Source organism: Diplotaxodon limnothrissa, linkage group LG1 (assembly GCF_057381915.1).
Source record: "Diplotaxodon limnothrissa isolate DT_005_m linkage group LG1, D_limnothrissa_male_GT1.1, whole genome shotgun sequence".
NCBI lineage: Eukaryota > Metazoa > Chordata > Actinopteri > Cichliformes > Cichlidae > Diplotaxodon > Diplotaxodon limnothrissa.
The window spans coordinates 27,883,812-27,911,268 of NC_140596.1; the positions used below are offsets into that span (position 1 = coordinate 27,883,812).

The 27,457-nt window shown below is 45.4% G+C and overlaps 1 protein-coding gene and 1 pseudogene across 2 annotated transcripts; one reads left to right on the plus strand and one right to left on the minus strand.

Moving 5' to 3' along the window:
* Window positions 1-567: 567 nt before the first annotated feature.
* Window positions 568-11,211, minus strand: LOC146639905 (WD repeat, SAM and U-box domain-containing protein 1-like). Of its 2 annotated transcripts, XM_085356385.1 has the most exons (13): window positions 11,158-11,211; window positions 10,006-10,417; window positions 9,340-9,527; window positions 8,809-8,895; window positions 8,194-8,287; window positions 7,548-7,581; window positions 7,386-7,426; window positions 3,717-3,823; window positions 3,571-3,588; window positions 3,098-3,124; window positions 2,628-2,807; window positions 1,212-1,346; window positions 568-1,127 (listed from the first exon to the last, which is right to left on the minus strand). In XM_085356385.1, the coding sequence occupies exons 2-13, from the start codon at window positions 10,401-10,403 to the stop codon at window positions 976-978; spliced, it is 1,461 nt and encodes a 486-aa protein (XP_085212511.1). In that variant the 5' UTR covers window positions 10,404-10,417; window positions 11,158-11,211; the 3' UTR covers window positions 568-975. The 2 variants fall into 2 exon arrangements, with proteins under 2 accessions (XP_085212511.1, XP_085212518.1); XM_085356392.1 differs by lacking the exon at window positions 3,571-3,588.
* A 1,362-nt stretch (window positions 11,212-12,573) lies between these two features.
* On the plus strand, window positions 12,574-26,403 carry LOC146639906 (uncharacterized; annotated as a pseudogene).
* The last annotated feature ends 1,054 nt before the right edge of the window (window positions 26,404-27,457 follow it).

Below are 27,457 nucleotides of genomic sequence, written 5' to 3' on the forward strand. Positions count from 1 at the left end.
AAACACGGACTATCTTTCTCCAGTCTGGACTTGAGCATTTCGGGTCTCACCATCTTGGCTTTTCTGAACCAAAATTTCTCGTGTGAGGAGTGGAAAGGAGTTAGAAACTGCCAAATGCCACACAAATGAGCATCATCTTGTATTCAGCAAGACTTTAAACTAGTGACTGAGTTTATAAAGTCATCAGGAAGATGTTTACTGAGCCCATAAACGAAGAGAGCAGAAGGATTTCTATCAGGCTTCTTATGAATTTTGCTTATTTGTGCAACCAGAGCAGTCGCCCCCTGCTGGCTAATAGAAAGAATGCAGGTGAAAGGCACTTCCACATTGGCGTCGCTGTTCCAACACAGCAGCTATGTTCATCTTTCACATACAGCCTAAGGTAAACAACAAGGTTACAGCAATCTAAATTAAATACACTGTAGATTCTTCTGATCTACAGTTAGTGCAAATAGTGTTTTGTGTGTGTGTGTGTGTGTGTATATATATATATATATATATATATATATATATATAATAAATAATGCTAATCAGTTTCACATAATAACAAAATAGTCACCTATTTGTAAAGTGAGGTTAGGGGAATCATTAAAAGCAATGCAGGTAAATAGTTTTCCTCATTCTTCACTGATCAAAAATCAAAGCAGGGATTTCACAGGAAGGACCAAATATGAGGAAATTGAAAACATGATCCAGCCTAAAAGTGACATATTTGCTGCAGCCAAAGCTAGTTGAATTTGAGTGAATAGCTAAGTGCATTCTTGAAAACTCTGGATACTCATGCTGGTCTTTTCCCCCCCTCTGTGTGATAGCAGGCAGCTGATTGTTGATTCGGGTTGGTCGTTTAAAATCTGGCTAACTATCATGCACACCTTTTCCTGAAACGGTGCTGTGGGCATTTATCTGAGCACTGCATTCTGCTTCTCTACACTTCAGTGAAAAATCATTAGCACGCCAGCTCAGATCCACAGATGTCTAGTGGCTGGTCTTCCAGCGACCAATAGCCATCTTCAGGGTGTGGTTAGGGGTGAGCAGAGTCGTCAGCAAGGGGAGGTTGGTCATGGGGCTGGAGCGGTTTTTGGTATTAATCCAGCTCTCAATGGCCTCTTTTTCATATGAGTAGCCATCTGTTTGGGGTGGAAAAAACTGTGTAAACAACACAAAAAAGCACAAAGTAATGATGGAACACACGATCGATGATCTCAGCTCACCAGCAGCAATAACCGGCTCCTTCATCAGTTCTCTGGTGATTGGACACAGGAACTCATCGGGAATGCCTAGACACACTGAATCACTCTTCAGCTCCTCCACCTTCCTCAGGAGTTTACTGCGCAGGCCGACTGACTCTACAGACACACATCAGCCACAGAACAGAGGCACATAAAGACTCGGTGTGCAGTGATTCAAAGAAAGAAAGAAAAAAGGAAAAGGAAAATAGCTGAGCATCAAGTGGAACAAGCTGAACTGACCCAAACACTGACAGTAATATCAATACGATGAAGCCTCTGAGCATTTGTTATTCGTGTCTTTAGCACTTTGCACTCTCGGGTGACAAATGTGAGCGTGGGTGAGGGTGGTGGGACCAGACCATGTCTGCTGTCTGTCCAATTCAAAGATAAATGCTCAGCAGCTACCCGGGGGCCAGTTTTACTTTGAAAAAAAAGAAATCATCACACAGAAATTATAGTTTACAAATAAACAATCTCATAAAAAATGCCTTAACTGCAAATGAACACAAAGGACTTTAAACATTGTGTGCTTTCCTCTCAAAGAGGCATTGATTTCACTCTCAGCTTTGAAAAACGCGTCAGGGCGCTCCGTCTCTGTCTCTCTGTCATTGTAGCAGATAAAACAGACTACTACTCTAACACTCTTCTCCAAGTTAGTTCTGGTTACAAGCAAGGTGGGATTCACGCGGCGTTACTAAGAACAGAACAATGTGAACGCGAGCTGCCACGGCGAGGAGTGATTGACAGCGACTGTGGGATGAAAATGACGGCACGGCAATGCAACAAACATTTGCTGACAACTACGTGACGAACACAGGCCTAGCTGGTAGACTGACATCGACAACATAACGCTCCGACTTTGCCGAGCGGTTTCACTTGATGGTGAAAGGGGGGAGGAAAAAAAACAAAAGCGTCTGATCAACTAAAAATAATACATTCAGACAGACTTGGAAATAACCAATAGGGCTTAGGTATAAATCCACTTTATACCGTATGGGGAATTCTGTTTTGATGATTGGGTTATGTAACTGAAGAAGCGCTCCAGATTAAACGTCCGAACCGCTAAGGTCCCTAAAGCTTAGTGGTTTCCCAGTGCAGCCTAATATTACATAATCTTGCTGAGTAAAACCCCCCCACCCCCTCCCCATCAGCACCCATTCCTTCACCCTTACTTTGATTTAATATGCCATCTTATATCCATGTAAATAGGTGCAAAAATCCTAATCCGCACGCGGCCGTGCTCATTCTCACAAGAGACCCGGCGTGTAATGCTCATAAGACTGGGCTTTTATCCTTCTGTTCTGGACAAAAAGGAAAGTATTAGGACTGTGGGAAAAGGAGGGAGTGGGGAAGCGGCGCCGCTCTCGCTGAGCAGCGTGTGATGCTCGTCTTCCTCACCGACGTGCAGCTCTGACGCCAGTGTTTCCTTGGTGAGGCTGAGCAGCTCTGTCCCATCTATGTTATTGGCCTTAAATCTGTCCACCAATCCCTCGAGGCCTTCCTCCAGCAGCCACTCTGACACATCGTCCTCCGACCAATCGCTGACCAGCAGCTTCGATCGGCCTCCCGAGGCTCTCCCTGAGAGGGTGAGTCAAAGCAAGATGGTCAGTCCTAGACAGCTTTTGAAAAATGGACACATATTCTCCATGCAAGGCGAACCTGGAGTCCGGCTGACTGCTTATTGATCGTGAGGCTGTGGCTGTTACAGCGATATAAATAAATGTTTGAAAGATTAATGTGAAACCAAACGTGAATAGTGTGATTAGGACAAAAACAATCGCAGGCTTTCGTGCACACTTTGTCTCAGGACTGGAATATTTTTGTATAGAATATCTGCAACACATAATACAGTAAAGCTGTCTTATCACCTTTGATTGAAGTCTGAGCAGATTCTTCTGCAAGACAAACAAAACAAAGAAAAAGAACCGTAAACATGAGAAATGCAATGAAGTCTTTGGGCCAACTGCAAACACGTGAGAGTGGCGAGTGATCGAGGAAACGAGGGCGACCGTGAAACCAACATCTGTGCCCTTCTTTAGGAGACGAAGCTGCTTTAACATGTAAAATCTTAACACACACAAAAAAAGAGCCAATGATGCTCTTGAGCTGAAACACTGTTATTAAAGGTTATACTGATTCGTACTCAGCAGAGAATATAAAGGTTATAAGGTCTTTAAAAAATCCTCTGTTTTTCAGAGCTGGCAAAAAAGGAGCAATAAAAGCTGGCCTGTTACTGCTGAGTGTTGCTTGCTGTTGACTCAGTCTGCTGTTGTTGTTGTTAAAGTGACATAAAAATGTGTCCAAACAAGAAAAAACAAAAAAAGATAGAAAGAAAACCAACCAGGCAACAGCTTCCCGCCTTTCCGTTGGACGGGGAGGTGCAGTAAGGGAGAAAAACAAAAACAGATTACAGGAACATTTTTACAACTCATCAAAACATAGATGTGACTCTTCTAAAGTGATGCGTGTGGGTTTTTCCCTCCCTACCGTTTCCACCGCAACCATCCTCCAGCCTCCAGATGTTTATGGTCTTATCCATAGATCCTGTAGCAATAAGCGGTGAGGTCGGAGAGAAGGCGCACGCCGTCACGTACCTGCAGCAGAGGATAACCACCTGAACGCTGCTTCTATTCACAATACAGGTATAATTTCTCTATATGGTAAAAAATAACAGACTGACAGAGAAAGGTGTCCGAACAGATTTACCAGGCAAACAGCTTATGCATGATTCACCGACAACAATTATGCCAATAACACAATCACATCGATGTCAATGGGCGGGATTACATTTTCAACATCAATGCAATCATTTCCAAGAATCATACACGAACGTAATGATTACCTTGGATTTCAAATTACTCCAGCAGCTTGATAATTGTTTTTATTTTCTACTACTTTTTTAAATTAAATTACACATACACATACTACTATGCATTAATAATTCTGAAGGAAATTCACAAAGTTTTACCTTATTTTAAACTACATGTAAAAAGAAAAATGAAAAATAAGACGTTGAGTAAACCTTTGTTATACAAGCACTCAAACAGAGTCTATTAAAATCAGTAATTCAGAAGTCAAAGTGGAAAGAACCACATCTCAGTCCTGCTAAGCAGCTCGATGACTTAAAGGGAATCTTTGATGTCAGTTTCCAATTGCATGTTTGCTTGTTTTTAATACCTGGACTTGCCTAGAGTAGCTTTGCATGATTCACAGTTCAGAATAATCCTGATTAATCTTACACTGGGGCTTGGTGCACTGTCTGAAACAAACCGTTTTAGCTCCTTTTCTTTCACTTTAAGGAAACTTTCTTCTGAATGTCTGCTTGGGGGAGGAGCTTGATAAGAGATCTGTCATGAGAGCTGTCATAAGAAACGGTCACAGCAGATGGCTGTCCCTCCCTGAGCCTGTTTCTGCTGGAGAAAGTGACAAAGGTTTCTTCCTGTTAAAATTGAGTTTTTCCTTCCCACTGTCGCCAGCGTGCTTTCTCATAGGGGGTTGTGTACTTGTTGGGGTTTCTTTACTTTACAATATGAAGCACCTTGGTGACCGTTGTTGTGATTTGGCCCTCTAATAAGGAAAATTAACTGAATTGAAGACATGAGCACATTCATGCTCTCTGACCTCATGCAAAAGCAAAGAGTAGGAAAAAGAAACCTCTCTGAAATTGAGTGATTAGGCTGAAGCCTAGTTTGAGCTGACAGGGATTACTTGGACACATCCTCGCCTCATTATCTGGAACTTTGACTCTTTAATATGAGCATCGACTATTCTAACAGGAAATAAGACAAAGCATAATAGGTCTGCTTGAAGCTTTAAAACTGCAGTTGCTTCCTAGATGGCCAAAAGTTTTTTTAATTCTGGCTTGATGCTACATATGTCACAGTGATAAAAATGCTCTCCATCAGGACCAATTCAGTGAAGGCTTACCATGCTGAAAGCCGCACTGAGCATCTCAATAAGGATTAAAATCAAATTCTCAGCGGATTCAGTAAAGTCAAGGCAGCGTTAATGAGTCCAATCTCTCTCGAACCTAAGCTGGATTGCTGAGAAATGATGATCCACAAAAGCTAGCTGGCTTCACACAAATATCTCTACGATTAAAAGAGCTGAAAGAGAGGCACGCACTAACCCGACCTAAGAGACTCTCACAATGTTGTATCATCAGTTTGTCTAACTCAAAGCAGTTTCCTGAAGACATTTTGTCAAGTAATGAAAAAACTTCTTCCCCATTTATCCACTTTTCCTCAACTTGCCGCTTGCTTCCTCTTCAGTTAGTGATTTTCCAAAACGACTTTCATTCGCCCCGCTGAAAGGAGTCTGCTGCCTTTCAGACACAGGTGGCTGGATGGACGTATAAATAGCATGCAAGTGTGATCGTTCAGCTGTGGGTTTTGCGTGGGTGGGAGGGACAGAGTGAGAGTAGTCTTACCTTTTTCTAAAAAAAACACAAGTTTAGGGACAACAATGCAACACAACCCGTTTTAATCATGTAGATCAGCGGCCCCCAACCTTTTTTGCACCACGGACCGGTTTATGCCCGACAATATTTTCACGGACCGGCCTTTAGGGTGTCGCGGATAAATACAACAAAATAAAACTAGTACCGGTACTGAAAAAAAGAAGATTTATTCATAACACACGTGAAAAGACCCAGGAAAACCGAGTTAACGATAAAAACGATAACAAAATAACGCTGAAAACCCTGAAAACCATACATTTCACACCTGAGCCTCAACTCTCGCGGCCCGGTACCAAACGACTCATGGACCGGTACCGGTCCGAGGCCCAGGGGTTGGGGACCGCTGATGTAGATCACATCATGGGCGGAGTTTCAGCTATCGCTTTCCCCACAAACATGGGACTTAATGAGTTTTGAATTTTGTGTTTCTTTTATACAGACGCGTTGTCCACCAGCAGGGGCGGAGCAGGGTGGTGGCCACGGGCAGACTTGACACCTGGTTGTGCACCAGTTAGGGGGCAAAAACATACTGCAAGAGATTTAGATCCAGTACCTACTATTTCCAGTAGAATATTCTTGCAGAACCCTAGCTACTCCTAACCCTGTTTTAGTGAGAAAAAAGAAAAGAAGTCAATAGTTTTTGATGTGCGTTATCTACTGATGGCCAACAGTCACATATTCTGAATAGAGATTAGAGTCAGAATACTTGTCAACAATGATGACTTGGAGCCCAAACGCCTGTTAAAGATGTAGATTTTGTAATAATTTAAAGGTTACATGAAAATATTATTATGAATCTGGCTGTCTCTACATAACTGACTGCCACGGAGAAACCGTATAGACCTCTTTCATCGCTCAGCCACACAAGATGATAAAAACAAGATTGAAACCTCCATGCAACTAGAAATGTTGGTTACCTGGTGACTGCACTCAACTGTTTACCGTCTGAGACTGTTTGCAAGTAGTTGTGGCAAACATCTGGTCATCCAGAGAATGAGTGTCCAACACCCTTAACTTCTGCCTGACCACTTTTGATCATGAAGCGACTGCACAGGTCGCAGACTGACTCCAAACACTTTTGAATAAGTCCAGTTTAATTCATAAAAACAACCAGATTGCCAACATGTTGCAATCAGGCTAAATGAGTCTGTGCTCATGATCACAACTCATCTGCAACAGGTCTCTCTGTAAAAACAACCACTTGGCTATTCTGGTTTTATTCCTATATAAAAGCAACATGGCTAAGTGCCTATGTCATTTCCATCAGTTACATCAGTGTTATGCAGCAACTACATCACTGTTTATGGAGAAATTTACAAATTGCTGCAAGAAGAAATTAAAAACAAGAGCTCAGGTCTGTATAAAACCACAGCAAGTAATATAGACAAAACCAATAGTGCAAAAATGATCACAGTAACTTCAATTATTTTATCATTAGCTTTAACTTTAGCTATTTTAAATATTCAAAATCTTATATTGTGGCCAATTTTGTATGCTGTAATTTCTAGTTTCATCAGACGTATCAATTTAAGAATACAGAAATACAGAATCAAATCACGAACTAAACAGAAAAGAATTCTGCCTGGCAAGTTGGGAGAAAATTTCAGTATCGTCTTTGTGACACAAAGTCGTGCTTATACTCAGTGTGAAAATCCAGCAAACAAAGCCTCACCACGTCAGTGAAAATCAATGTTTACCTTTCGTGCTGTTTCAGCCTGTAAAGCAAAACTGCATTCTCCTGCAGACAATATGAGCAAAAAACAAAACATGAGCTTTCTGTATTCAATCCAGACAGATATATTTTAAAATACAATTTAAGCTAATGCCGCTTGGTAAATCAGAATAAGAGAAGTGCTTACAGCATCATAAATTGTGACTGTTTTGTCCACAGAGCTGAAAGACATAAAAATATGAGATTAAAAAAAAAAAAGATTACAACCACCTAAAAAACATTTGTATTGCTTAACTGTTAAATGCAGCACAGTAGGCTGGACTCAAATTCGTGTTCACCCATTAAGAAATAGAGCAGTCCATGTCTCCCTCTAGTGTTTGCTCCTGAGTACTGCACCGTTATATTTGTGCAGAGGTGGCCTACTTACACATCCAGGAAAACAATCTATATTTCAAAGCAGACTTTTGATCTCAAATAGATCAAGACACGGATGCTGAGGTATTTCAGATCAAGCGAGGGGTGTCAAATATAGATTTAGCTTGAAACTATGAGGGAATCAAGCTGGCTAGAAATTGTGTAAATGTGCTGCATGTTTTGGCCCATCAAATACAATTTGAGTACAATTTATATGGCAGCTACCCTCACAGTGTACCAGATTTAATTAATCTCATTACTTTGAGAGAGTGGTGCATTAAGCCAACTCCAAAATCATAAAATAAGTCCTAATTTAATATGCAATAATTTCCCAAAGTAAAGAAGAGCAAGTATTATTAATTTAATTATTAAACACAATTAGACAGCAGATGTTTTGAAAAGTAAAGTTGAGCTCTCACCCAGACACAAGTAGCTGCCCATCTGAGGAGTACGCACAGGAAAGGACGGGAGCTGATTGGCCAGTTAATGTGTGCAGGAGCTTCATCTTATACGCTGCGGAAGATAAATCACATTTGCACAAAGATCAAAATACACAGCAAGCTGGACTGTTTTCAGTTTAAGGATTAGATGGTAACATCCAGAAATAAAGAGTCTCTTTAAGGTAAAAAGAAAGAAAGGTGGGGGAGTGAAGTACAAACAGTTCATCTGCAGTTAATTTTAATAACAGCATAAAAAAAACTGGTAGCTCGTTTGGACTTGCAGCACCAGTGATTTGAATCGTTGTGCCTCTGGAAATGCATACACATCAAACTCTGAACAAGTGCACACTGAGAGGCTACAGTTTCACCACAGTGCAGGCTTCAACGGGTCACATGACAACATGATAGTCAAATTCTGCCTTAAATGGTATTACTGTGACAGCTGTTTAGCATCCGTGGAGTCTGGCATGTAGGAACAGAGGACGTGAAATCCAGGTTTGCAATGTTAGCTGATATGCAAAGAGGTCGTAAAAAATAACAACAGAAAGGGATCAAATGAGAGGAGATATACGGAGAGGGAGCGCCGCACTCTACCTCCAGAGCTCAACTTGTTTATGGCCCATATCTTCAGCAGGCTGTCCTGTCCACAAGACGCCACACGAAACTGCACAACCTGACCCCCTGAAAGACAAAAACAATAAAATGCAAAGAGAGTCTCAGTCTCTCACAAAGAAAATTACTAATAAACAATCAGTCCAAGTCCAAACAGAGCAGCAGTGTACGGATCACACCACCGATGGCATTTTAATCAAACAGCATTGCAGTAATTTGACCTTGTGTACTTTCTGGTGTCTCTTCTACAAGGGATGGTGTGAGATCACTAAAAAAAATGTTATCTGCATTTTATTTAGTGATTTATTTATTTATTTGTGATCAATAAAATGGTTGTGTCACATCTATTATCGGTGTCTCTTTACTCACATAAAAAAAAATTTTAATCTGAAGAATCCAGTTTGATTTGAAAAAATACTAAATATCTGCAGGAATTGTATGCGTCCAATGTGTAAGGGCCTTTATTCCCAGAGGCTGCTGTAAAACACCCTGATGCACAGCAACAGTTCTCACCGCTGAGGATGCTCGGAGCGAAGGTACAGCAGGAGACGCCCAGGTCGTGGGCGTTCTTCTCTGCGTGGAGCTGGTTCATGCGCAGGTCCCACAAACGCAGGTCTCCGTATGTGGAGCCAGTCATAAACATCTGACTGCAGGGGCTAAAGGAGCAGGCTACCATTGTTGTGTCATTCACTGCCCCGGTCCTTCACAAAAACAACCGACAGCAGCTGCATGAGCAATTTATTTTTCACTTCAGGGCTATTATCATTCCCATTTATTAACACATGGAAACTGATAGTGACAGGAGGCCAGTGCAAACACTGGTGCAGACTCCCGTTTACATTTATGTTCCAGCTCATTTTTGTCATTATAACAAAAACTACAGACCTGTATAATGTTGAGAAGTCTTAATGTTAAGAACATCTTTAAATTTACCATCAGCCGATAACACAATAGCTTATAATAAACAACAATTATTTTAATTCTCAACTAATCTTCCATGTAATCTTGCTATCAAAAGTCAGAAAATTGTGAAAATGCTTGTCACGTTTTTTTTGTGACATTTAGAGTCACACTGCAAGATAGAGGCTTCCTAGCATTTAAGAAACTCCAGCAAGGGAAAGTTCCCTTGTTTTCCCCTTAAATAATTTAGCTTCAGAGATACTCGGTTAACAATTTTACCTTCGCAGCTGTCTGGAGGGAAAATCCCAAAGAGCCAAAGTGCCATCAGATGCACCAGAAACCAAGTGGAGAGAGTCAGGAGAGAAAGCGCAGATCCTGACGGGGCTACGGCCAGGATGCTCCAGCACAGCCTCGATCTCACCCGAGACCATTGACCAGATCACCGTGGTCGCATCTGTGGAGCACGAAGCGAGGAACTGACTACAGGTGCTGAAGCAGCAGCAGTGGACACTGTAGCCGTGACCTGTCAGCGGCGAAAAAGGCAGCTCGGAGAAATCACGGGCGTCGTATATCCTGAGGGTTTTGTCCCCAGAACATGTGGCTAACAGCTTGGCCGAGAAGGCGCACCAGTTGACATCGTCTTGATGGTGTTGTAAAGTGCAGATAAGGGATGTCATCTGGACAGCTGGACCTGAAGATGTCACAGATGGATTAAGAAAATAAAAAGCATAATTTGAAGAAAAAAAAAAGTGTATTTAAATCCAAAACCACGGGATAAACAAACAAATATCAGACCAGTTTTGATCAGTTTCATCTTTAAATTTGACAACCCTTTTCCACCCATCAGTACTTAAACAACTAGAGAAGTAACAGATTATTTCACAATTATAAAATGCAACGTTGGCCTTTTTTTTTTTTTTTACACTTTTTTACAAATTTAAAACAGCCTACTGAAAAACCCCATTTTACATTTAGTTCCCAATCCGATGGCTTTACACATCCCATTATTATTTTATTTGAAGTTGGGCTCAGTTTACTTACATTTTTGTTTCCTTAAAATGGACAACAAAAAAACAACAACAGGAAAATGTGTATACTTCTGCAAAGCCAAGTAACATCCTCTGTCATGTGGACAGCCAAGTTTTTGTTCCTATCTCACCTTTTACAACACAGCTGGATACACACCGAAAGTTTAAACCACCTGAACCCGTTTTCTAGCATCACATGTAAAGCTAGCAGGATGCTGCTGATGCTGTAGTGGCCGTAAGATCCGAGCGAGCTAACTGCGCTTCACAGCCGTAAAAACAGCGTCAAACTTCATGTCAAAAATCAAACAGTCAGCCCGTCTGTGGCCAAAACTGCCTAAGAAGCAAACCCAGGCTGCAAATGTTAAGAAATCTTGTTGTAATGTAACGTGTAACGTCTCCTCACCTTTCCCCGTCGAGATGTCTACTGTCTTCGGAGTTGTTTACTTCCTCGTCAATCACCTGACCATGACGTAATGCGGCCGCGTCACCCTTTCTGTATCGTAACTTTCTGTTGACAGGACTCTAATAGTTAAAGGCCTAAAGCTTGCTTCACAGTCTTTAACGAACAGCCGTATATTAAATGTTTTATTAAAATAAATAATAATGATAATAATAATAAAATATCACAAATATTAAAAAAAAATAGGAAGCAAAGTTTCCAATCTCACACAATGTACTTTAAATGAATCCAGGTTTGAATCTATCTATCTATCTATCTATCTATCTATCTATCTATCTATCTATCTATCTATCTATCTATCTATCTATCGATCGATCGATCTACTATCTATCTTTTTTACAAAAGAAAAGCACATATGCAGTACCCAGCGGTGGTGACTTTGATATATGATGTGAGAAGACTCAGAGTGAACTCGTGTTACTTCATTCCATTCAACGATATCTCTTTTCTTTGGCTTGATAAACTCTTGGCGTGCTTTTGCAGTACGCTTTCTGTCATTATCCATTTGCACTGCAACAAGCGCTGTCTGATCAGTTTTGCAGCATTTGGCTGAATCTGAGCAGAGAGTAGAGCCCTGTACACTTCACATTTCATCCTGCTGCTTCTATCGGCAGTCACATCAGCAGTGTACCCATGCCATAACATTGCCTACAGCCTGTTTGACAGATAATGTGGTATGCTTCACATCATGAGTGGTTTCTCACATTCTCCATATCTTTCTCTTCCCAAGTTAATCTTGGCTTCATAGCGCTCTTTTAGAAGTTTCCGGCCTTCAAGAATGAAAACATCCTCTAGGCATTATAGACTTCCACAATGATAATCTTACCTCAGTGTTCTTCACTTGTTTTGATGTTTTAAAGACTTTCTTCTTAACCTAAGGAATTCTGTACCACCCACTGTAGCCATTTCCAATGATCATTCAGGCCTTTTGGTGTTGTTGAGCTGGTCAGCACATTCAGTCTTTTTAAGAATGAAGCAGCTTGTGGGTTTGTTTGTTTTCTACCTCGACTGGTTTATATTTGTTATTCAGCCTAATTATGGCCTGGACAGTAGCGGTTTTAGACACGGGCGGTTGCCCGGGGCGGCATCGTGGTGGGGGGCGGCATCACGGGCATCGGTAAAAAAAAATAAAAATAAAAATAAAAAATTGCTCGTACTCATGCTGCCCCGATGTCCAGTGGCGTGTCCAGTGGCGTGTCCAGCGGGGTGGCCTGGGGGGGCACAGGCCACCACCCCCAACCAGCCACCCCAAAGCTAAAACAATAAATGAAATATCAAATGTACGATTATGGTTTCACAGTGAAGCTCAGATATCCGAGGGTAAGTGAATGCAGCACCGGCTTCTGCACTATGCGCATCATGTTAGCAAAGGTAGGAGAGCCAAGCACGAAAGACAGCACCGCAGAAAACATTTTTTCGGCGAAAGATTAACAAGTTAACATAGCTGGACTAGCCATCGGACGTTTGCATGGTGGGCTGATGACTTATTTATTTATTTATTTATTTATTTATTTGTTTGTAACGGCATGAACAATGAGAAGTGGTGGATTGACCAGATGCTGGTTATGTGTAAAAATAACTCAGTTGTTTGGTGGTGGCTATGGGAGAGCTTCCACGGAGGCAACAGGTGGATGAGGGAAGGTGAGGCAGGAGGAGAGACACGAGGCAGCCGCCGGTCCAAGTGTCAGGTGAACTGAACTTCAGGTAAGAAGTTATGACCTGCAGTCTATCTGGGTCTGATATAAACCAAGTTTAGGTGCAGTTTATTTTCGTTGTGCTGACTTTTTACAGTCAGTTACAATACCTCATACTGCGTGAGCTAGCATGAGGAGTTTCTATACAGCTGTTCGGTTGCTATGATGTTACTGATAGTGAACTTTGTTTTATTCATAAGGTTAGTTAGTAGAGTTGCCAACAGCTCCTTAAAAAATGGAATGGTCCCTCATTCAGAGAAAATATTATGTGTTTCGTATTGAGCTGAGAAGAGACGCAGTTTGTCCCGTACTTCAGCTAGGATGGAAAAAGACACAAAGCTGGAGTTATTCTGTCTTTACAGCTGCCTCTTCTATTGCTACTTCAATCATGAAACTGATCAATGATCAGCTGATGTCTCTCTTGTTTGTTTATCGCCCACTTTGCGCCAGAAACAGGAAACCAGCGGATGTCGCGGTAAACAACAGCAGCACGTTTAAGCTTGATCAGCTGTTGTTAGAATGTATTTAATATTAATTTCTAGTATCAGCTGATGTTTGCTGGAGGCACAGCTGTAAAAGCTGCTGGTCATGATGTCGGTTTGGATATGTGGTGAGAGGGAAACATGAGGATGAAACCAGGAGATGTTCTTACTGAATCATCAGAGCTGAACAGTGATGGAGAAACAGGTTTACCTTTTAGGCGACATGAATGAGTTGAAGGGAAGTTATGAACTGTTTCTGAGAGACAAATAACACCAGGATCCTTTTCTATGTAGCTGACAGCTGGTAACTGTGCAGGGGCGGCTCTAGCAAAGTGTTGCCAGGGGGCCAGGTAGGGCATTAACAGGGAGAGGGGGGCACAAAGAAATACTTTTCTTATTATTCTCATTTAAAATATTTAGCTTTTATTAAATAATTATCTGAATCTTGCGAACAAAGTTTTTATCTGATGTAAAATGTATAGAAATCAAACATATACCAAAAAGACTGTACATCACTGTCACAACAGCACTTGTTTTCATTCAAAGTCTTTATGGCTTTAATACCTGGTGGGCCAGTCTGTAGTCAAAATGCCCAATTTTCTGTCCCAGTCCAGCCCTGCAGGTTAATACTGGCAGTGTCACCATGCCAGCTGACTGTATTTCATCATCAGCCAGTGTTGTTCTTTATACATTAATATTACCAAAGTTTACCATAAGGCAGCATAGAATGTATTTACGTGCTTTCAGGTTTTATTCAAATGTTAGTCTTTTCATTTGTTTCCCCACTTTTTTCCTATTTCAAAATCAAACACCAGTTTGTGAGAAGATTATCTTCTTTTTTTTTAACAGGCATTGGTTTTGCATTGGCATTGGCTAATTTGCCAATTGTATGTTAAAAATGTTCGTATTTTAATATTCAAAAATGTTTTTGCCCAAAACATGTGCACTACATGTCAGTAAAAATACTATGCAAATATTGATGTCCTTGAATGCTGAGTAAACACTGACTGATTGTATCTCTTGTACTTTATCAACGCAGTATCTAAAAACTTTGCACCGTAGTGGTTAAAATCTCATTCTAATAAGAGTTAAAAGCGCATTTGGTTATTAGGTTTACAGGGTTATTGAATTATGGTTAACGGTTGGTAGAATTGTTTTTAACATTATCTGCCAATTACATCTGCCACCCTTCTCCAAATCTGTGCCCCTACCTGCCCCCCCCCCCCCCCCCAACAAAAATTTTCTAGACACGCCACTGCCGACGTCAGCCAGCGCATATCCGGTTGTTCAATGATGACACGACGAATCCTACTTCCGGGCCTAAAGTAGTCTGCCTTTAATATGGCTTTTGTGTTGTTAACATGTTTAATGTTATGTATTTTCTTCTATTTAATCTCAAAAAGCTCCTAAAACAGTCAGTGATCATTGTTGACCTCCCTCGTCTTTTATTACCGCTAATCATTTAAGCTCAGTTTTTAAAACCTTAGGATGTAACTACAGCCCAGCCCATGCAGCAGTATATGAATGACTAACCTCGTATTATGGATGGATTATCTCAGTTGTTCTCCTGGCTGAAGTGTGGTCCTTTTACAGCATCCTGCCATGCGATTACATTTGTTCCTGACCACCAAGAACACTCACGTTAACTTTTATCGAGTGGAAAAAAAGTTAGCTTGTTTATATTATGCTAACATAGCTGTGTCGCTAGCGGTCACGTAGCACATCATTATATACCAGCTAGCCCAAATTCAGTAGCCCTACAAACGTCACTGCTGTTTAGTTTTCTGTCTTCATTTATGCTGGAAGTGATAACAGAGCTGTATGTTTTAATTTGTTTCCAAAACCCCACAGTCAGGACATGCTATATTGTATTTAGATCGAAGCTAGCGAGCTAACTCCCTGCTAACTTCTAACTCCGTTAAATGTCATAAATTACGTTTTCATGGATGCCTGGATGTTAAACTCAATTGTTACACCTGGTAGAGCAGAACGCTGATCATTTTATTAAAGATGAAAGACTTTAGACAGTTTTTCAACTCTCAGTAATGCCATAGTGATCGTTTGATATATGGACCTGCAGCGGAGTTTAGGTCCAGACACGGCTAGTGACGTCAGACTGAACAACCGGATTGGGAATGGCATAGGCACCGATCAGTTTTCTATCGCCCATTTGCTGGGAGTAAGGACGCCCTTCGTTTGCGAGGTGCGCCTGCTTAGGGCTGGGTATCGTCACTGATTTCTAGAATCGATTCAATTCCGATTCACAAGGTCCAGGTGTAAGCGTCACAGCAGATGCTTTTGTGTCAAAGTAGCTGAAGATAAAACACAGAAAAACATGATGGTGATTTTCCTGGCCTGGAATTTTATAAAAATATTCTGCAGTACATCAAAAACGAAAGAAAACCATTAATCAACATATGAACATTACCTCTGATGTTACAGCGGTTTTATTAGAGACACGGTTAAGCGTTTTGCATTTTGAATAATTTTAAAAAGTTTAAATTTGTTCAGTATTGAACAGCAGAAATGAGGTTTTCTTTTCGAAAGAATGTAAAAGGGAAAAAAAACAGCAGCCGACAGCACTGTAAACAACAGTAGATTTGTGCGTAACAAGCAAGAGATTAATGAAGAAAGGGAAACTGTTCTTGAAGTACAGAGAGAGAGAGAGAGAGAGAGCTGTGCATCGCGGTGGAAGCAAAACAGTAAAAGTCAGAGTGAATTCACGATGATGTTTATGTGAAGCGTTTGGATCTTCTTTTGCTGCTGGTTCGGTCAATACTGTTTGGAGAGAGATCAAACTAACAGCTTTAGAATCAGCGCATAAAGGGTGTGAACACAAAGCGCGGACCCGCCGACAGATCAGAATCAGCGAGCTGTCGGCTTTCAGCCCCGACTGTGAGAAAGGCGACATCTAACTGATTCTGATCCGCGGGTCGCGCTGTGTGTTTAAGTCTATGTGCAGAATCCGTGTACCTGCTCTCATTTACTGTCTTAACTCTTTGCTGGTTCTTGAAATTTTGTGAGATTTCACCTGAGATTCTGGCATTTTGGGCAAAATAAATTTATATAAAAAAATCGATTCAGGATTTTAATGAATCGATTTTACGTTATCCAAGCCAGAATCGATTTTAATCGATGAATCGATTATAAAAACCCACCCCTACGCCTGCTGCTTGCGGCGCAGAGAGGAGAGGGCGGGGCGGCGGGGGATTCTCTGGCTGGCTGGAGCAGCATCCAATAACCAACTCGCAAAATAAAACAAAATAAAAACAAACCAACAAACACGAAAACACCAGACATTATAATACAGACTTATAATTTGCACCGATGTTTTTTCGAAATGCTATACACGAAAAGTGAGCGCGAGAGCCCTCGGTGCACCTGCTTGCTGCTGAAGTCAAAGTAAACTTTATTGTCATCTCCGCTACAGTCCAGTATAAAGAGAGACGAGACGACGAGGCTCCAGTTACAGCAGTGCAAGTGTTCGCCCAGGGCGCCAAATAGGCTAGGACCGCCACTGGCTATCCGGTTGTTCAGTGATGACGTGACGAAATTTTTTGTTTGGTGGTCATCAGGATGTGAAGTATTTGGAGCATCTGGATCTGCGGCCCTTCATGTCTCAGTCCCACGGGGAGCCCCAGCTCTACAGGCTGTATGCTGTGCTGGTTCACTCTGGATTGAGTTGTCATGCTGGACACTATTTCTGCTATATTAAGGTACTGGCTGTGCCCGAATCTCTTTGAATGCTGCTGTTGCTTAGTACAAACAAACACACACCATAAACAACACATTTTAGCAGAAAACTGAATGCAAATGTCACGGGGTGAAACGGGACAAGTTATTTGGAGTTTTTACTGTGCATGTTTTGCGATGTTTTATCTGTTTAATATTTTAATATTGTATATTGGGTTTGTTTGTATGAGTTCTATTGCATGTTTTTATCTTATTTAATTGAACAACTGTCCTGTAAAGACTCCACCCTATCTGATTACTAACTTGATTTCACCTGAGAGGTACCAGAGAGGCCAATAAGAGGGCTGGGTAGACGACAGAAAGGAGCGCTTTTTGAGGACGAGTGAAGAAGGAAAACTTTGCTTTGAGGAGTTGCGCTCGAAGGCTAGAGGCTGAGCGCCTCAGCTTCGGGCTGGAGGCTCGAAGCGGAAGGGACGAGAGAGAGTGACCGGAGTGACTGAGAAGCCGAGCCAGAGATATGGAGAGAAGGCTTGGGCTGTAGAGCTGTGATTGACGGCTGCGCTTGAAGGCTAGAGGCTGAGGGCCTCGGCTTCGGGCTGGAGGCTCGAAATCGCCAGCGGGGAGTGACAACACCAGCGGGGAGAGCGGAGACAGCACCAGCGGAAGGCACGAGACGGCTGTGCCGATTTGCAGTTTTAAAGAAGCGGCGGGCGGAGTTGAGAGCTCTGCCCACCCGGGGTAAGTCTCTGACTTATCCCTTTTTATGAAATAAAACTGTCTAGAAGAATAGTGACTGCCGCTCCTCCCTTTCTCCAGCATATCGGGACGCGAATGCGGAAAGGAAGGAGAGGACTCCGCTGGGTTTCCCTTTTTATACTACTTCGCTGGATTTCTTAGCTCCCTGGGACTTTTAGGTCGTGGCGCAGGCCACTGGACTTTTAATGTTGTGTTTTATTGATTTTTATTGTGTTACCCCTTGGCCAAGGTTGTTTTAATTCATTTTACATTTTTAACTATTTAAATATAATAAATTATATTTTAATTATACAGATTTTATTCGTGTGCTTTCCCTTGGCGGCTCCACTGCTCTGTCCGTTTGGAGGAAGGTTTCCTTCCTTCGCACAAAACCCACTGTGGAAGTAAAACCAGCCTTCCGCCTCCGTTTACACAAACAGAGAAAAATACTTTGTATGCATTGAAAGAAAGAAAAAAAGACCCCTATATAACCATAAGATTCTTCTTTTTAGCTCAAATTCAATTCAGAAACTGAATCTGCTGTGTCACATCTCTCTCATTCTGTCTCACAGGCCAGCAATGGGCACTGGTTTCAGATGAATGACTCGTCCGTGTTAGTCAGTGACATTAGGACCGTCCTAAACCAGCAGGCATATGTCCTCTTCTACATCAAGTGAGTAAACATCGGTATTTTTAAACATTCTAGGCTTATTCCTTCAGTAGAACTTTTCCCATCATTATTTAATAATGTAGACATGTTTATTCCCACTTTTCTTGTAGAAAATGTATTATTATAACCTAATTTTATAATGTTGATGCTTTGTCATGGTTAATATTCTTTTTTCCATGTGATCAGGTGCACAGATGTGAAAAAAACTGGGGACTACAGCCACTTGAACCATAACGCTGGCATATCTGGTCAGTCATCTCCCCGGCCGGTGGTGATCCCACGCACCATCGCCACCATGCATCACAACAGTGTTGGCTTCATAGGCCCCCAGCTGCCACCACACATGAACAAGGTACTTCCTCACCTGAGGGTACTGATAATGTTGTTGTTTTGTTAAACCCAGTGTTTCTGTTCTAAAAACCTGTTGTTGTGACTTCTTGTTCCTTCAGAGTTCTCTTCAGCGGCAGTGCGGTGGGGAAACCAAACCATGGACTAGCTTCTTCCGCTTCCTCTGCTTCCATCTCCCACTCAGTAAGCCGGCCCACAATGATTCCAGAGAGCGACAAACAACAGAAGCTTTCATTTTCAGTTGGGCTAAGCAAACCAATTTGCCCATCTGCTTCTTCCTCCTCTTACTGCAAGCCGTCCTCCGCCAGCAGTTCCTCCAGCTCTTTGTCCTCCTCCAGCTCTTTGTCCTCCTCACAGTCTACCTCAGACGTCCAACCAGACGTTCGTTTTATTCCGCGTCCACTAAACCAAGTCAGCGGCATGCCTTTCATCCTGCTGCTAATGAAAGCCAGGATTTCTCCACTCCTGTCACAAGGGCTAAAACTCCATCTGAACCCCTGCCTCACTGTACAGAATCCTCCGCTGTTAGCGCTTCACCCTCAGCTACTGAGGGTCCACTAAACCAAGTCAGCGGCATGCCTTTCAGTAATGGGGATCAGAACCCTGTAGGAAACGGGGCGTCCTTCCTGGTGCCGTACAGCCAAGAGTCTTCAGAGGAATCAGACCAAGAGAACTGTGGCACTCTGGATAACGGCAGTTCATCCAAGTCTCATCCTAATGAAAATAAAGACACAGGAAATGTCTTTGGCGGTTTTGGGAGAATTATCAATGGGAAGTCAGGAGTGAACCATAATGGCAATGGATTAAATGGACAAACGTATGGAGACTTCAAATCCAGCCACAATGGTCATCACAAAGTGAATGGACACAGCGGCCCTGACAAGGTAAATCTTGTCTTTATTTTTATAATGTGTGGCAGAGGTGTGGTCCAGGGCGCAGCTGCAGGGGATGAGTGGTGCAGTGAGCTCAACGGGGCGGTGCTGGTGAGAACAGCTGATGGCGATTTGGACTGATGGTGGTTTTCCTTCCTTTTATATAGTGAGGTGGAGAGGAGCGGAGGAGGAAGATGCTGCGGGAACCGACCGCTGTCAGACGGTGTTCTGTTATAATTCCGTGGACACTCTCAATAAATGTGGAATCTGATGATAACAACCTGTGTGTGGGTGTATCTGTGCATAGCCTACGTCACAAGTGGTGCCGAAACCCAGGAGCCTGCCGGTGTGGGGATGTCCGACCCGCAGGCTGCGCCGCCCGCCCAGCCTTTGCAGCTTCTGGCGCAGATGCTGGCGGAGATGGCGAAGATGAGCCACGACCATGTGGCAGCCCAGCGAGCTCACCTGGCTGCGCTGCAGGAGCAGACGGACCGGCAGACTCTGGTTCTGGAGCGGCTGGTTGGCGCCGCTGCCCCGCCGAAGTCCCCGCCGCTGTCGGTGGTGGTGCCCCGGATGGGGGACGGGGACGACCCCCAGGTCTTTCTGGAGACTTTTCGTGCCACGGCGGAGGCCTGCCAGTGGCCGCAGGTGGAGTGGGCTCCTCTGCTTCCTCTGCTGTCGGGGGAGGCTCGGACGGCGGCCCTGAGTCTGCTGCCGGCCTCGAGGGGCAGCTTCCAGGACGTGAGCCGGGTGGTGGTGGACAGGTTGGGGCTCACCGCTGAAGATCACCGCCGGCGGTTCCGGGCCTGTCGGCTGGCTGCGGCGGATCGGCCGTTTGCTTGGGCCCGGAAGCTGCATGACGCGGCCGTACGCTGGCTGCAGCCGGGATCATCAGAGGGCGAGACGCTGCCTGCGGAGACGGCGAGATGGGTCAGGTGCCACCGTCCCGCGAGTCTGGAGGTGGCGGTTACGTTGGCGGAGGACCACCTTGCCGCTAGAGCGGGGGAGCCCGGGGACAGCGGCCGGAGGCCGAACAGACAAGCCCCGGTGCCGGCACCAAGGCGCCGGGTGCCTGCACTAGGGCAGGCAGAGCGGGCGCCGGCGCTGAGCCCCACTAATCCTTTTGCTGCGTTTGTGCCTTCCCAGGGATCGGACATGAGCAGTGCTGCCCCTGAGCCACGGAGAACAGCACAGATGCCGGGGCAGGAGTGCTGGAAGTGCGGACAGCCGGGACACCTGAGGAGGGACTGTCCTCTGATGGAGGTGGGGCAGGTGTTCCACGTTGCCGGTGCTCCAGCGCCCTCTCCCGGTCCGGGAGGGACATACAGCATTCCGGTAAGGACTCGAGGGGGTATACGCCATGCTTTGGTGGACACAGGCTGCACGCAGACCCTCGTGCACCAAGGTTTGGTTCGCCCCGGGGCATTGCTGGAGGCAGAATGGGTGGAGGTGAGGTGTGTTCATGGTGATGTTCACAGGTATCCCATAGTGCCGCTGTTATTAAAGTATAAGGGCAAAACGCATAGAGTAACGGCTGCGGTTAGCCCGCGCCTGTCGCATCCCCTAATTCTGGGCACGAATTGGCCGGGGTTTCATCATCTGTTGGGACAGTACGCGGGGGTGCGATCACGACCGTTAGTAGCATGTAGCGTCTGCGCGGCGCTCAGCGGTGATGCGGGGCCGTCCGACACTGACTCTGGGGAGGGGGAGACGGCGGGTCCTTCACGGGAAGCCCCGCCGGCTCCGGAAGTTCCCCCCACGGGCGATTTCCCACTGGAGCAGGTGGTGACACACACCCAGCTGTTGGTGCCGCAGGGCCGCCGGGAAACGATTTTCCAGGCGGCTCATTATAACCCCATGGCAGGGCATATGGGATACGAAAAAACTCTGGAGCGAATAACGGCCCGATTTTATTGGCCGGGCATCCGAGCGGATGTGCGCCGCTGGTGCGCGTCCTGCCCGGACTGCCAACTTGTTAATCAGCCGGCCATACCAAAAGCGCCTTTGCGTCCGCTTCCACTCATAGAGGTCCCGTTCGAGCGCATTGGCATGGACCTCATCGGGCCGTTTCACCGGAGTGCACGCGGCTACCGCTTTGTGTTAGTCCTGGTGGATTATGCAACGTGGTACCCGGAAGCAGTCCCGCTGCGCACCATCTCTGCAAAGAGTGGTGTTTCAGGTCATCTCCCGAGTCGGAATCCTGAAAGAGATACTGACTGACCAGGGCACGTCGTTTATGTCTCGTACACTGCGGGAACTGTACGAATTACTGGACATTAAATCTATTCGGACCAGCGTCTACCACCCTCAGACGGACGGGCTGGTGGAGCGGCTGAATAAGACTTTGAAGTCCATGATTCGTAAGTTCATTAACGAGGATGAACACAATTGGGACCGCTGGCTAGACCCTCTGTTATTCGCAGTGCGGGAGGTGCCCCAGGCCTCCACGGGATTTTCTCCCTTTGAACTGCTGTTCGGCAGGAGGCCACGTGGGGTGCTCGACCTGATTAAAGAAAGCTGGGAGGACGGTCCGAGCCCCGCCAAGAATGAGATTCAGTACGTGCTGGACCTGAGAGCGAAACTCCACACTTTGGGGAGGTTGTCACGGGAGAATTTGCTCCAGGCTCAGCAGCGTCAGCAGCGCCTGTATAACAGAGGGGCTAGACTCAGGCAATTTTCACCGGGAGACAAAGTGCTTGTGTTACTCCCTTCCTCCAGCTCAAAGTTGCTCGCCAAGTGGCAAGGGCCCTTTGTGGTCACACGGCGTGTCGGGGACGTTGACTATGAGGTCGCTCGGTCGGACAGGGGTGGGGCCACGCAGATTTATCACCTCAATCTCCTTAAAAAGTGGAGAGAGGTTGAATCCGCGTCGCTGGTGAGCCTGGTTAAGGAGAGAGATGAGTTGGGGCCGGAGGTGCCAAATTCCGTCATCCCCGCCTCCCTCCCTTGTGATGACCATCTCACACAGGCCCAGAGAGCGGACGTTGTCGCGTTACAACAGCGTTTTGCTGACGTGTTCTCCCCCCTGCCCGGCCGGACGTCTGTCATTGAGCATCATTTTGTAACGCAGCCTGGCATGACGGTGCGTTCACGGCCCTACAGGCTTCCTGAGCATAAACGGCAAATTGTGCAGAGGGAATTGGCTGAAATGCTGAGAATGGGAGTGATCGAAGAGTCGCACAGCGCCTGGTGTAGCCCCATCGTTCTGGTGGTGAAGAAGGATGGGTCTATACGGTTCTGTGTCGACTATCGCAAGGTGAATGAAGTGTCACGTTTTGATGCTTATCCCATGCCCCGGGTCGACGAGCTCCTGGATCGGCTGGGCACGGCCCGTTTTTTCACGACACTGGACTTAACCAAGGGCTACTGGCAGATTCCCTTGTCTGCCGAGTCCAAGGCGAAAACGGCCTTCTCCACTCTGTATGGGTTGTACCAGTTCGTTACGCTTCCGTTCGGCTTGTTCGGGGCCCCTGCCACTTTCCAGCGCCTCATGGACCGGGTGCTGCGCCCGCACGCTGCGTATGCTGCAGCTTACTTGGATGACGTGATCATCCATAGCGACACCTGGGCGAAGCATGTGCAGCGGGTGGCCGCGGTCCTGGAGTCCCTGAGGAGGGCGGGGCTCACAGCCAACCCGAAGAAGTGTGCGGTTGGACGGAGGGAGGTACAGTATCTGGGGTACCACTTGGGGGGCGGGCAGGTGCGTCCACAGGTGGAAAAGACGGCGGCTATCGCATCCTGCCCGCACCCAAGACTAAAAAGGAGGTGAGACGGTTTCTGGGGCTGGCAGGTTACTATCGCCGGTTCGTGCCAGGGTTTGCGCAGCTGACCAGCCCCTTAACCGATCTTACCCGGAAGGGTGCTCCAGATCTGTTTCAGTGGACGGGGCCGTGCCAGGCGGCGTTTGTGCAGGTGAAAAAGTCTCTCTGTGGGGAGCCGCTGCTTCACACTCCTAACTTTTCCCTCCCTTTTGTTCTGCAGACTGACGCCTCGAACAGGGGGCTGGGGGCCGTTTTGTCCCAGTAGGTGCGGGGGGCCGACCGTCCCATTCTTTACATCAGCCGGAAGCTGGCAGAGCGTGAAAGACGGGAAAGCACCGTGGAGGAGGAGTGCTTGGCTATCCGGTGGGCGGTCGACTCCGTTCGCTATTACTTTCTGGGGCGCTCATTCACCCTCTGCTCGGACCACGCCCCGCTGCAGTGGCTCCACCGCATGAAAGATGCCAACGCCCGGATCACCCGGTGGTATCTGGCTTTACAGCCCTTTAAGTTCAAGGTGGTCCATAGGCCGGGGGCGCAGATGGCGGTGGCCGATTTCCTCTCTCGCTCGCGGGGGGGGAGTAGGTTCGGCCGGAAGGCTCCCCGGCCTCAGTCGGGCGGTGGGGGTATGTGGCGGAGGTGTGGTCCGGGGCGCGGCTGCAGGGGAGGAGTGGTGCAGTGAGCTCAACGGGGCGGTGCTGATGAGAACAGCTGATGGCGATTTGGACTGATGGTGGTTTTCCTTCCTTTTATATAGTGAGGTGGAGAGGAGCGGAGGAGGAAGACGCTGCGGGAACCGACCGCTGTCAGACGGTGTTCTGTTATAATTCCGTGGACACTCTCAATAAATGTGGAATCTGATGATAACAACCTGTGTGTGGGTGTATCTGTGCATAGCCTACGTCACATAATGCTTGTCTGTTTGGGTTTTTGTTTGTTTTTCTTAAAGGGACATATTATTAATATTTCTTTTATTTATTTTGGGCACATCAGATCTCTGGCAGTAATCATGGCAGTTTGACGTCTACGGCTCCTGTTGCTAATGGAATAGGCAGAGACCATAGCCAACCAAAGTAAGCCTAACACTGAACTAAAAAAAACTTATTGCTCTGCTGTCCATTTTATGCATTTAAATTTTTAAGTTTAGAGGAGTGATCTTAAAACTGTGCAGACTTTCCTCTCTGCCAGTGTGACAAAGCATTGCTCATATTGCTTTTGTATTTTATTTTTCCAGCAAAGATGCCTCATCCCAGGCTAGTTCTTCTCAGAGCATTCATCCTGCTGCTAACGAAAGCCAGGATTTCTCCACTCCTGTCACAAGGGCTAAAACTCCATCTGAACCCCTGCCTCACTGTACAGAATCCTCCGCCGTTAGCGCTTCACCCTCAGCTACTGCTACAACTACCCCTTCTGTTGCAGCTAAAGAATCTGCTTCCGCTCTTTCTTCTTCTGGGCAAGATGGCAACCCTGCAGCCTTACCCCCTCAGCCGGGCTGCTCTCAAAGCACCAGTGGGGCTTCTGCAGCTCCACAGAAAGTTAGCGTAAGCAAGGATGAAGCCAAGGATCTACCACAAGATAAATGTGCAACAACAGGGACTGAAGGACGTAAGGATACTAAGGAGCAGTATCAGTCCAAGCCTAGTTCTAGTTGCAATGAAAAACGATCTTCCCGAGATAGGCAAAGACTGTACTCTAGCTCTGGCAGAGATAGAGAAAGACACAACAGGGATAGGAGTCACGAACGAGAAAGCGACGACGATCGTCACCAGTACAGACGGGACTACAAGGAAGGAAATTTCTCACCTTCTACAGCACCAGAAACAAACAAGTTCAAGGGCTCCCCGCCACGGGCTCGCCTTTCCTCTCCAGACAAAGAGGATCAAAATCGCAAGAGGACTCTCAGCAAAGACAGGGACGACAGCTCTGATGCCCGCCACACTAAAAAACACAAAAAGAGTAAGAAAAAGAAGAAATCAAAGGATAAAGACAGACACCGTGAGAGTGGGTGAGTATTGCCATCTTTCTCTCGATCCTTTAATGAAAACAGAAGGAAATGTGTTTGTTTTAAGCTAGATTTTGTTTGAAAATAATATGGGGTTAAAGCTCACTATCAGTATTATTATTTTCTTAAAAACGTAAAGAATTTTCATCATTTTATTGATAATGGGTCACTTTTTCTGTCTTAGGCTGGCTGTAAAGCTTGATCTCGGTTTTGTTAAACAATGTCATTGGTTCTCTATCATCCCGTAGAAGTTCTGACGGAGATTCAGACAGAGCTGCGTAAATGAAGAAGAAAAAGAAGAGACATCGGGACAGTGATCCCGACCTGCACAGCCCAGACGCAGCTCGGAGCCACAGAAACAGAAGCAGAGAGGAAGGGGAGAGCTGCAAGCGACACCACTCTGACAGAGACTTTGAACATGACAATGGCTTTCCACCGGAAAAACGTCGCTGCACAGACTACGCTGACGGCAGCGTAGTTCATGTTAATGGGAATGGATCTCTGAGGGACTATCCCACAAGCTCCAAGCCCAGCGGCAGTGCGGTGGGGAAACCAAACCATGGACTAGCTTCTTCTGCTTCCTCTGCTTCCATCTCCCACTCAGTAAGCAGCGAGGAAGGGGAGAGCCGCAAGCGACACCACTTTGACAGAGACTTTGAACGTGACAGTGGCTTTCCACCGGAAAAACGTCGCTGCACAGACTACGCTGACGGCAGAGGTGGCCATCTACTACATTCCAATCAAACCACACCGGCAAACGGTTCAAGTTACGGCCATCTCAATGGACAGCCAGGTATTCATTTATTCTCCAAAATCACAGGAATGCTGAATTAAATGGTGCTGACAAGTTAGTCCAATTTTAAAGCATCAAACCCTGTTTTGTAGGTTACAGCGAAATCAGCGGCAGTGGATTTCCCAGTGACCTGAAACACTGACTCTGTGAGTGGATGTCTTTTTAAATGGTCAGCGTTGATGTAGCTACTAATACTTTCTCTTCACTAAGACCTCATCTTTGTCATTTCAGATCCATCAACCGAATTTTAACAACAGCAGAGGAATGACATCAACTTTTTTGACGTGGTGCTTCTTCATTAGGAATAATATTGTATCTTTACCTTAAGTAAAGTGTTTTAAAATTTAAACTATCCCCCTTTCTTTCTTTTTTTTCTTTTGTTTTCTCAAATGGGCTTATTTATTTGCCGTAATTTCTCCTAGCTATCGGTTAAAGAAACGGTGTTGAACATTTATGATGAAGAATATTAATATATACCGTAATTGTCGGGCTATGCCGCTACTTTTTGCACAAGCTTTGAACCCTGCGGCTTTTAGTCAGATGCGGCTTTTCTATGGATTGTCCAGGATTTTTGTGATATCGTAAGACGATTTGTTTTGTTTGTTCCGCTGTTGTACGGCACTACGTTGCCTGGCGGAAGGGCATGTGATCAGACACACAGTATCGGGGTTCAAGAGTGGTATGTTGGTCACATGTCCATCCGCCAGGCAACATAGTGCCGTACAAGTAGCGCGAAAAACAAACTTCAAAGTAGCACTACGCGTTCAGCGGGAGTCGTGGATGACGAGCGGCAATAAACTTGCGAAAAGCAAGTTATGCTCAACTCCACCGGTGGATTCTGACAGCGTGGAAAAGTGTGAAAACATCCACGATCACCAACGGATTTCGAAGGGCTGGACTGCTGCATGATGGAGAGGAGGACACCGCCACGGCCCTTCTGAGGGTGTTCGACTCCGACACTGACAACGAGGATTTCTTTGGTTTTGAAAGTGACAACGAAGGAAAGAAGCTGAGAGTGGATGACTAAGCCACCCTGAGCCTGTTCGTTTCCGACACTGGAGAAGAGGACTTTGGTGGTTTTAGAGCGCAGGAAGAAGAGAAAGATGGTGGTGAATGACTGACTTTTCTTGAGCCTAAAAGGTAGTCCGAATCTATTTTTCTGGTGTGCTGTAGGTTATTGTTATGTACTACATTTG

Coding starts and splice junctions, on each gene's coding strand:
- LOC146639905 (XM_085356385.1), bottom strand. CDS start 10,403: ATGACATCCCTTATCTGCACTTTACAACACCATCAAGACGATGTCAAC. Junction 8,288..8,808: donor AAACAAGTTGAGCTCTGGAG/GTAGAGTGCGGC, acceptor TATCTTCCGCAG/CGTATAAGATGAAGCTCCTG. Junction 2,808..3,097: donor TGCTCAGACTTCAATCAAAG/GTGATAAGACAG, acceptor TCACCCTCTCAG/GGAGAGCCTCGGGAGGCCGA.